Below are 10,973 nucleotides of genomic sequence, written 5' to 3'. Positions count from 1 at the left end.
CGGAGTTCTTGGAGTAGCAATCAGAATCAGGCCATGGCTTTAGTTTAATTCTAAGTTATATGATGATTTTCTTCAACAGAGTCATGTAAGCAAATCATAGAGGAAAGACGTGGCCTCCGTCTGGGTGTCTCCAGATTATGTCTGCATCCTGATTTAAATAATTCAAAGGATAATTTTGGGTTAAATTGAAAAAAAGTAAAGAATGTTGGATGCTCCATAAGGCTCTTCGGGGCAGTCAGACTCAAACGCCCTGAGGTTTCGGACATTGTCTCTGCAATAAACAAAACTGTATTAATTCACAATGAAACAGAGCTGCTTTTTTACTGCGACGGGCCTCTTGTACTGTCAAGATTCGTTGTCTTGGATTAATTCAGGTTCATTTTCCTCCCGCAGCCACGGTCCGCCTGAGGTCAAATTCAGCTGATGGGATGGGGAGCATGGGAGGAGGGCCCACAACCACTGGCTGCATTCCGCATCGCAATCAGCTTCAAGCCACAAAACGGCAGGCACGCGAAGTCCGGAAACTAGGCAATTCTGCCTCCAAAATAAAACACTGTCGTGGAAAACTCTGAGTGTGAACGTTTGAAAAAACTACTTTTATTTCAGGTAATTCCTCCAGCCGTTATTTCCAGTTGAATGCTCTAACCGTTAGTAGCAGTTACCCATCACTTACACAGCAGCTGCAGTTCAACTGACATTGTTTCAGTTTTGTAAGTTGTGACCGAGCTAACGTGAACTGGTATATTAGCTTAATATCCAAATACCTTGGTTGGAGCCCTTTTTGCAGGTAACGTTACTCTATTTATAATAACTTTTTGTTTGCTTGTATTTAATTTAAGATTTTCTGTTATTAGTTTACTGTTTAAGTAGCTAGCCATACTAACGTTAACGGTTTTTTTTAAGTAGCTAGCCATACTAACGTTAACGGTTTTTTGTCACCACAGTCTCTTCGAGTATAACTACATATAACATTTAACGTTAAAGGGCCAAATCATATCTTGAGCTCATATCAGAACTGCCTAAAGCGTTTCATATAACCGTGCAGCAGCCACTCTAACGTGAATAACGTTTTACTCTGATGGTTTCGACCGGATGTAACAGCTGAGTAATGTAGTAAGTTTAGTTGTTTTGATGATGTCCGCCTCTCACAAGTAAATAAAAAGCTCGGGGACAGTAACGTTTTGAAAACGGTGCCATCCGCACACACCACACAGGCTTTCACTTTGCCCCACAGTGCCGACGTTTCCAGGGCTCCATGCTTCATTTTTAATTTTTTTTTTGTCCGATTAAAAATGTCCGGATGACTGCAAAGCGCTCCCTGATTTGAAAGCACATCAGAGGACGCGGTTCTTCAAGTGTCTTCACATTGATGGAATAAAAAGCAGGTAAGGTGTCATAGTCCGATTATAGGTGATCTGTAACGACGCACCACGGATGTGACATGTTGTACTGGTGACAGTAATCATAACGGCTAGGGTTTGTTCTCTGGTGTCAGTTACTGGTCCCGTTATGCCCCTTATTGGTATGTGGGCAATAAATCGCAGCGCAAAGTAATGATTTTGCACCGTTAATGTTGCTACTAAGGTCCGTTTTATCCGTTTTTATCCTAAAGCACCAATGCATAATGCAGATTGGCAAACTGGCAATTGCATTCTGGAATGGCAATATGTTGCTGGAGGTGGCAATCGTCTGTCCTCTCTTAACCTCCTTTCCTCGGACAGAATGAGGAGGAAGACGGCGGTGAGGGGAAAAAACAACAACTGTGTTGTCAAAAATCCACTTGAACTGAGAATCCCAGTTTTGAGATTATGTGTTGGACCATACGGACTGTCTCTGTCGGTGCATTTGTCACTGTGCAGATGTTTAAATCAACCTGGCAATTGCTGAAGGAATTCTGCAGCAGAGAGTCTGGGAATACAGGAAACTCCAACTAAAACATTTCAAACTCCACAATGTGCTTTGTGGACTTTGCAGGCATTTCGGTCACTCCCTTAAATAGCAGAGAGTGGACCAGAGAAGGTCGGGATATCAGTGAAATGACTACCAGATGTTCTGTGTTGTAATAATCACTGCTGAGACGACTGTAATAGAATTTACAGCACTGATGAAGCTTGAATAATTATCTACGATTACGCAATCTCAAAAGCAACAGACACGTGTTGTCTTAATATGTATCCCCATCGATTATTTCTCATTTCTTCAGCGGAAGGAAACAAAATGCAGCGAGAGATACACGTTTCAACTGGCCTGATGTTTATTCCCCCTAAAGCTGTTATTGTTATTACTCATGTATTATGACTGACTTGCGCAGACCGTTTGTTGAAAGAAATGAATCATCCAAGCAAGCTTTGCATATGTCTAATAGGGGGAAAAGAAATCTGTGGAGCTGTTCCTGAAGTGTTGCTGCTGTACAGTGGGCTGCTGTGTGTGGGCGGTGTAACCAGAGGACAGAAGAGTAGGTTCGTCCAGTGAGCAGTGAATCAGCCTGCTATTAGTGGTACATGTGGGAGACCTGGCAGACAAGGTCGGCGAATAAAATTCTCTTGGTATTTGAGGACTGCAGAGAAAAAAAAAATAATGTGCAAAAAATCTTTTTCCCATCACAGTTGATGTGTGACACATGCTTGCCATGTCACCCACATGTTTGCACATGAACAAAATTCACTTGAATCATCGTCCAACGGCAATGAAACTGAACTGTTTCCAAAAGAAGAACATAATCTGTCGCACCCACGTGTTTATCTCGAGCCAGGTTTCCTGTCCTGGGAAAGTCCGTTCCTTCCTTATGAAAAGTTCCTGTACACACACACTCACACACACACACACACACACACACACACACACACACACACACACACCATTTCCCTTGAACTGTCTTCGTTGTAGCTATCGCTTTGCAGGAGTTCACAAGCGTTCGTCTCATCGTCAGCTTTTGTTCCTCACACTGAACACGAACGCCAAATGTACTCGAGAATCAGAAAGTGTTATTCTGGCTATAACTTCTATTAGCCTGAAAGGGGGGGGGGCAGGGAGCCATCCATCCATTTTGTGTCCGCTGAACACTGAGCCCTTTTTGAAGAGTATTGAGAAGGCCTGCTGTTGTAAAACACCATTGTCTGTCTGCTCGCTGCCACGGTAACACTCTCACACTGGCAGCAGGACTAAAAAAAAAAAAAACGCTGCAGTCAGAGCTGACAAATACCAGAATATGTGAGAAAACAGAAAGCCTCATTTTACCTTGATTCCGCCTCAGCGAATAGAAATCCAATTTGTCCGATTTTTCACCAGTCGTTACTTCTGTGAATTACCGTTTGAAAGGAGAGAAATCCCAAGTTTATTTTCTTGCTGTGTTAAGTTCACTGAGCTCCTAAAACACGTAGAAAGCAGGATTCCAGAGTAGGGCCTCGTATTGTCTAGATGGTAAAATAGAAGACTTGTAAAAGCTATAATTCCTTCCAGATCGGCTCCATGAATGACCTTTTTTTTTTTTGCAGAGCATTGTGTTTGTGCATGCTCATCACTCAATGCCTCGTCTGTATATCTTACGTTTGCCAAGTGTGGAATCAACAACAGGAGACAGAAGGACCACTCACGCTTGTTCTTTTATTCTGCACCACCTAATATAACAACTCCAGCACTGAGAGAAAGTATATTTCGACTTTTGGAGAAAGTTTGTTTTTTTTGGCCCGAGCTCTTACTCTTGTTCATGTGATGAGATTGTGGGAACGTGTCTGTGCTTGTAACATGCATTGCAGTGGATAGTTTGTAGAAGCTTGTGGGTGAGGCAGGTTGGTAAAAGAGGAGACTGTGCTCTGAATCAATGTGTGCATTCATGTCAATGTCACATATGCCGGTATAATGTTTGCGAAATGTTACTCCTGGACAGTTGTCTCTATGTTTTAGTGCGCCTGTTTTCCAATGTTTATATCCCAGTAATGGGCTTGAAGATACCTTTATGTCCGGTACGCTGATCGATGACGATACACACTGTCCAGACAACGTTGAGCCTGGCTTTCCACAGAGTTGGGACAAGCTGACAACCAGTCTCTGCAGGATTAGATAGGAATGTTTGGCAGAGCTGGTGGTGACTGGACTGCTGACATATCTTTTAATCACCCACAAAAAAGTGCGGAGTTATCATTTCCTATTCTGCTTTCCTTCCTGAGAAGGCCCTATTTTTGGTCTGCTTCCGGCTGCCTGGATAGCGATGACAACACTGGACAAAATCCTCGGATATCGTTGCAAACAGACGCCATCAGCAGTCCAAAACAAGCTGAATTTATTTATTTTTCTCTTGTCATCTGCACACATTGAAAAAAAAAAAAAAAAAAAACTGTGATAGTTTTCCCTTCTGTCCTCCACAGCCATCATGTCAGGGAAGTCAGATGGGAAAAAGAAGTGGGCGGCCGTCAGGGGTCGCCTCGGCTCCTCGCAGGACTCGGACACCCAGCTGGAGGCCAACCTGGAGAGTGCTGACCCAGAGCTGTGCATCAGGCTGCTGCAAGTTCCCACTGTGGTCAACTACTCGGGGCTGAAGCGTCGCCTGGAGGGCAGCGACCAGACGTGGATGGTCCAGTTCCTGGAGCTGAGCGGGCTGGATCTCCTCCTGGAGGCCCTGGACCGACTCTCGGGGCGGGGATGCTCTCGCATTGCCGACGCCCTTTTGCAGCTCACATGCGTCAGCTGCGTCAGGGCGGTCATGAACTCCTCTGCAGGGATCCACTTCATTATAGAGAACGAGGGATACATTCGGAAGCTCTCCCAAGGTTGAAAAATCATCACATCTGCCGCACTCATTATTCCATTTAGTGTTCATTTGATTATGTCTCGAAATAGCCTACACAATGAATACGGTGGCCCAGGTGCTTCAGAAGATATATATATACTGGGTAATTTGGTCAAGATAGTTAAAACAACCTGTTTATTCCAAAGAAAGACATGTTTAAGGACCTGAATTATTTTTATTTTTTATATATATATTATATAAAAGTTTGAATTAAATAGGTCACAACTCTACGTGACTCACTGTGCCGAGCTGGATTTTCTGGCCTTGTACTCAGCGTTGTGTACAGAAATGATTCAGTAAGGGTTGCTTCAGGACATTCCTAAAAATGTAGCATCACAGTGAGTTATGAATATTGGATTTCCCCACCTTCAGACACACACACACACACACACACACACACACACACACACACACAAACACATGTTTATCTGCAGTACAACACAACATCATCAGAGGGCAAAGTTCAAGAGGAGTTGTTCAATACAGCATTTTGCTTGAGTCCGCACACAAAGAGCAGAGGTAGAAACTGATGGAAGCTATGAGAGCCCGACCTGTACTGATGTGTGTGATCACCATGCTCCGCAGCTTTGGACACTTCCAACACCATGGTGAAGAAGCAGGTGTTTGAGCTACTCGCTGCCCTCAGCGTGTTCTCTGCAGACGGACATCGGCTGGCACTGGATGCCCTGGACCACTACAAGGCAAGAAGACGCAGAAGTCATACTTTTAACTTTCTTTCCTTTATTTATTTTTTTTGAAAAAGTTAAGCTGTTGTGGGATTGATATCGCGCTCTAGATGAAGTTAATTAATGAAGTACCTTAACGATGCCCTCTAGTGGTGGGTTGCGCGCACAAGCGGTACAATCCCGTGGATTCACCCGGTTCCTCAATGATGTTGATGACTTACGCTGACTTTGATTTCCCCTTCAGGGAGTGAAGACGCAGCAGTATCGCTTCAGTGTGATCATGAACGAGCTGCAGGCCACAGACAACGTCCCGTACATGGTGACGCTCCTCAGCGTCGTCAACGCCCTCATCTTCGGGAGAGACGACCTCAGGCAGAGAGATAAGATGAGAAAGCAGTTTATCGGTAGGTTCTCCATTCAGCTGCTACTTAACAATTAATTGGGAGTCTAGAGTCCCATCATGAGTAAGGTCACGCGGTGGCAAACCGCAACGGTGTCTCCTCTCTGGGCTGAATGGGAATGCAGATGGGAAAGCGGGCCATCAGCAGGAGCTCTGTTACAAATATGCCTGTCACTGGCGCTGCTGTCTAAGAATAGGTTTAATGGCCTCATTCTCACTCAAAACGCCTGAGAACCAAGCAAACCTCAAGTGTATGAAGCATTGTGGATTCATGCCTTTTACACCAATAACAGTGACTAGCAACGATTTCAGTTTAAAGAACATGTCATCACTCTTACACTGATTAAATCACACTGACCTAATGTGATATTTAATGATATAGTATGAGTGAAACGCCCTATCCAACCATCCCTCCGTCCATGGATTATTCTTTTTTTATGTGGAGTCTGTCCCAGCATATACTGGACCAAAACAGAGTTAACCTTGGACTGAAACCAGGACCTTTTTTTTTTTTTCGAAGAGTCGTTAAGCACTGAGCTACATCTGCCTGAAGATCACCACGGTCAAGATAGTTTGACAAATATGTCATCAGACGCAGCAGCTCTATAAAAAAACATTCAAATGCCACCCGCCACCTTTAACCAATCAGCCATTTGTATGGCCACTCCTCTTGTGTGATTGCTCACCTGTGACTTCCTGCCAATTTCCCCAAAAACTAACATATGCCACTGTGAATAGGTCACACATTCTGGAGATCAACTTTCTTAAAATTCTGATGATTGAGTGTTTTTTCGTATTTTATCGTTGTCTTGCAGGGCTCCAGTTACTTGATATTCTGCCAAAGTTAAGGTGAGCCTTCTTTCTGTTGTTCTCATTTGGTTTTGTCAGTCTCCAAAGCAGATTTTATGCAACAAAATAAGTTTAAATTTAGAGGTAATTTAAAGTCACATTGAGCGGAAAATTGTGCTTTTGGGACGCGATGTTGCCGTTTGGCCCTAGACATTGCTTATTCAAAATTGAAAATGTCCTTTTTTTAAAAAAAAAAAAAAAATGCGATGAAGTGTCCCTCACCAGTGCTCTGTATGAGTGTCGTGTGCAGGGAGCAGGAGGATGAAGACTTGATTATTCAATGTGAAGCCTTTGAAGAGGCAATGGCTGAAGATGAGGAGGAGCTGCTGCGGGTCTATGGGGGCATTGACATGAGTGATCACCTGGAGGTTTTCACTACACTCTTTAACAAGGTGTGAGAGCTGACTGTTTGGCTTCATTATTAGACTTGGGTATGCAAATGTGACAAAGCCACTTAGTGTGTGTGTGTGTGTGTGTGTGTGTGTGTGTGTGTGTGTGTGTGTGTGTGTGTGTGTGTGTGTGTGTGTGTGTGTGTGTGTGTGTGCGCTCTTGTGTGCAGGTGAGCAGCTCTCCAGCCTCTCTCCAGCTGCTGTCCATCCTGCAGACGTTGTTGGTGCTGGAGCCGGGCCGCTCTGATATCTGGCTGGCTCTGGAGACCATCACCGACAGAGCCATACTGCTGGCCCAGGACTGTGAGTCGGCACTAAAGCAGCAGCAGCAGCAATACATTCACTTTAAGTCAAGTCTCCGGAGAGGCTAATGGGTTTCTAAAGGCCTCTCCTCTGTGATTCATGTGTGAAGGGGCGTGGTTTTCCAGGAAAAAAAAAAACGATCGTCGCAATGAAATAGAGGCAGCTTGTTGACAGGATGGCTGAAAGCTTTTTGTTTTGGCGAGAGAAGGAGCGTCAGACGGGGTTCATGTGTGTGTTTGTTTTGGATTTGTGCTCCAGCTCAGATGGAGTCCTGCGAGAAGATCATGCAGCGGCTGATGTTCTCCAAAGGCAAGAGCTGTGAAGGTCGTCACGAGGTGGACGGGCAGCTGGTGAGAGTGGACAGGGCCGTGCAGACTGACCTGCATCACCAGGACGAAGAGACGTCGGACGAAAGCACCACATCCTCTCAGAAGCCACTTTGTGCACCACCACCACCACCTCCTCCTCCTCTACCCCCTGGTATGATGGGGCTCCAACCTTCTAACCAGTGCCCACCCCCACCCCCACCACCTCCTCTTCCTCCACCGCTACCTGGAGGGTTTGGTGGACCCCCACCACCTCCCCCCTTGCCCGGAATACCACCACCACCACCGCCACCGCCACTATTCGGCGGTCCAGGCATGCCGCCCCCACCACCTCCGCCGCCCCTAGCGGGGATGGGTGGTGGACCGCCGCCACCACCTCCCTTACCTGGCATGCCACCTCCACCTCCTCCTCCCCCAGGCATGATAGTGGCTCAGAGCAGCCAGGCTCTCGGGTACGCTGCACCCACAAAGGCAAGCCGATGCCCCACCCTGAGGATGAAAAAGCTCAACTGGCAGAAACTGCGCACTGTTATTGGTGAGTGGATCAATCACTCTTTAACTGCCACTGCAATCTGTCATTTATGTATAACGGCAGTAGACCATGGCTGAATCTAATTTGAAGAGAATCGTGCTAAATCACTTTTTTTTTTGCCTCTATCCGTCAAGATATTATTCACCCCTTCAGGCCATTTCTGAAATAGAACATTATTATGGGAAATGTGAGTGAAGACGTTGGCAGAAGGCCTCTGTGTAGAGCATAGTTGATGGGGATGGAACATTTAATATGACCAGAACCGTGATTCCAAATTTGGGTGGGTGTTGCGAAGGATTAACCAGAGTTTTTTTTTTTAAAAACTGTAAAAAATACAAAAAACATTTTTTTTAGCAATGGCAGGATGTTGATACAAAATGGAGCCACGTGAGCTCATGACGGGTTCCTCTCTTCCTGACACAGATGGTCACTCCATGTGGTCCTCGATTCAGACGGAGCCTCCTCCTCGGGAGCCGGACTACAGCAGCATCGAGCAGCTGTTCTGTTTCCCGGTGACCGAGCACAAAGACAAGGGGGCAGCTGCTCCTGTCAAGAAGGAGCTTAAAGAGGTGTGCTTGGTCAACACTCGACGCTGCTCCTCAGCGCTGTAGTACTCGGAACAAACGCACCTGATTTCTCAAAGCTGAATCATCAATATTAACGTCTCGTTTTATTCTATAGATAACGTTCATCGATCCAAAGAAAAACTTGAATTTGAACATATTCCTGAAGCAGTTCAAGTGGTAAGAGTCGCACATTATTTTTATTTAATTTTTAAATATGTTTTTTCCAGTCAAGGATTTTTCATTTTTCTCTGTCCAGCAAAAATGAGGACTTTGTAGCCATGATTCAGAATGGGGACCGTACTAGGTTGGATGTAGAGGTGCTAAAGCAGCTCATTAAGCTCCTACCAGAGAGACACGAGGTTTGTGCTCTTATTCTCCATCCTTACCTAGAGTTATTTTATTTTTATTTTTTTTGCCCATGTATCTACCATTATGGGCACAATTTGAAATGCCGACTGTCTGAGTCACTGTCTGGTGCTTTTCACCTAGATTGAAAATTTGAAGTCCTTCCAAGGAGAGAAAGACAAGTTGGCAAATGTTGACCGCTTCTACACCTCCCTCCTCACTGTGCCGTGGTAATTATACATTTTTAGTTTTTACTCCAATTCTGTTTTTCACTGTGTATGTGCTTGCTGCGTATTTTTATATGCTCATACTGGCCTTCTTATTTCCTTTTCCTTTTCTGGCTGGTTTCTCCAGTTATCAGTTGAGGATTGACTGCATGTTGCTGTGTGAGGAGACGTCATCGGTGTTGGATATGCTCAAACCTAAAGTCAAGCTGGTGGAGGAGGCCTGCCAGTGTAAGGAAACCCTAGGCTTTCAGCTATATTCGTATGCACGCAGTTGTCATTCTTTCTCAAGATATAGATAAATATTCTAATCAAATTAACTCCGTGTAACAAATCTCTCAGCTCTCAAAACGAGCGCGCTCATGCCCGTTTTCTGCAGGCTCATCCTTGACGTTGGCAATTTTCTCAACTATGTAAGAACCTCTTCTATCTCATGTATATTTTACTTTTAAGCTGACATTTAGACAGAGCTTGCATTTTTAATCGCCGGTCTGCTTCCAGGGAAGTCACACAGGGAACGCCGAGGGGTTCAAGATCAGCTCTCTGCTCAAGCTCACAGAGACCAAGGCCAACAAGAGCCGCATCACGCTGCTTCATCACATCCTGGAGGTACACACAGTGGCTCACAGCGGCCATAACTTTGTTTCTCAGTTATGAACCTGTTTAATTACTTAACACTGCGTGACTTGTTTTGCAAAGGAAGCAGATGCGAACCACCCAGAGCTGTTGGCGCTGCCAGATGATATAGAGATCTGTGAAAAAGCAGCAGGGTAAAGACAACGTTCACGTCTACTTTTGCTAATGTTCTTCTTCTTTTTTTTTTTTAAAAATTGCTTCTCTGTGGATTTGTAACATTCTTATAAGAAATGGTTTTACACTTTGTCCTGCAGAGTTAATGTGGACTCTGTTCAGTCAGAAGCCAGTGCCTTACTAAAACGACTGAATGAGGCGGCCAAGAAGGTCTCCGGCTCTGTCGAAGACGTGAAGGAGCAATACGAAAAAGTTCTTGAGGTAACGGGACGGTCTCTGCTTTGCCTACAAATGGAGTTTGTTGATACCCCAATACTCTCTGGATCCAAATCCCTCCATTTTTCTCTGCTGCAGGAAAGTCTGGTGGCATGTCAGGCTTTGGGCGAAAGGCTCGCTGCAGTAGAGAAGAAGAGGAGTGAGCTGGCTACTTACTTATGTGAAGATGTCAACCAGCTGTCGCTTGAGGAACTCTTCGGAACCATCAGGACTTTCCGAGGAGCTTTCATCAAGGCCCTGAAGGTCAGCGATTTGTGTCTTTTTATGTTGTGTAGATTTAAACTTACAACTTCAGAACAACGTGCACGCTGGGCCGTTTGTGACTGTGTGTGCACGTACAGTATATAGTGTGTATTTTCAATTGAACGTGGGTATTATCGCAACGTTATAAAATGTTGCTCTATCTCTTCCGAAATGATACAAAAACAAATTGCCACGTACATTTTGTACTTGGCAGTGACATCTCTACTTTTATGCTGACAGGAAAACAAAACCAGAAGAGAGCTGGCAGCCAAGGCCGAGAAGAGGAAGAGGCAGCTGG

General features: G+C 45.0%; 1 protein-coding gene across 3 annotated transcripts in view; it reads left to right on the top strand.

The window, feature by feature from the left end:
• The first annotated feature begins 1,138 nt into the window (after positions 1–1,138).
• inf2 (inverted formin 2) overlaps positions 1,139–10,973 on the top strand; it is a 12,943-nt gene continuing 3,108 nt past the window's right edge. For 2 of the 3 annotated variants that reach the window (XM_068721593.1, XM_068721592.1), the window contains exons 1-19: positions 1,139–1,385; positions 4,365–4,766; positions 5,372–5,487; positions 5,717–5,876; positions 6,688–6,721; positions 6,972–7,113; positions 7,281–7,413; positions 7,672–8,274; positions 8,695–8,840; positions 8,953–9,014; positions 9,094–9,196; positions 9,327–9,412; positions 9,537–9,637; positions 9,749–9,819; positions 9,908–10,015; positions 10,106–10,176; positions 10,297–10,417; positions 10,511–10,675; positions 10,916–10,973. The exon at positions 10,916–10,973 is cut by the window's right edge and continues 45 nt beyond it. In XM_068721593.1, the coding sequence (XP_068577694.1) occupies positions 4,370–4,766; positions 5,372–5,487; positions 5,717–5,876; positions 6,688–6,721; positions 6,972–7,113; positions 7,281–7,413; positions 7,672–8,274; positions 8,695–8,840; positions 8,953–9,014; positions 9,094–9,196; positions 9,327–9,412; positions 9,537–9,637; positions 9,749–9,819; positions 9,908–10,015; positions 10,106–10,176; positions 10,297–10,417; positions 10,511–10,675; positions 10,916–10,973 (2,677 nt within the window). In that variant the 5' untranslated portion in view covers positions 1,139–1,385; positions 4,365–4,369. Of the gene's footprint in view, positions 1,386–4,364; positions 4,767–5,371; positions 5,488–5,716; positions 5,877–6,687; positions 7,114–7,280; positions 7,414–7,671; positions 8,275–8,694; positions 8,841–8,952; positions 9,015–9,093; positions 9,197–9,326; positions 9,413–9,536; positions 9,638–9,748; positions 9,820–9,907; positions 10,016–10,105; positions 10,177–10,296; positions 10,418–10,510; positions 10,676–10,915 lie in introns of those variants that run through there. The other variant, XM_068721594.1, reaches the window with a different exon arrangement.

This window comes from Cebidichthys violaceus, unplaced genomic scaffold, assembly GCF_023349555.1.
Source record: "Cebidichthys violaceus isolate CVI_PGR_0920_01 unplaced genomic scaffold, fCebVio1.0.p SCAF_28, whole genome shotgun sequence".
Lineage (NCBI taxonomy): Eukaryota > Metazoa > Chordata > Actinopteri > Perciformes > Stichaeidae > Cebidichthys > Cebidichthys violaceus.
The sequence above is the reverse complement of the archived record's forward strand: the minus strand, read 5'-3'. Positions and strand labels throughout refer to the sequence as shown.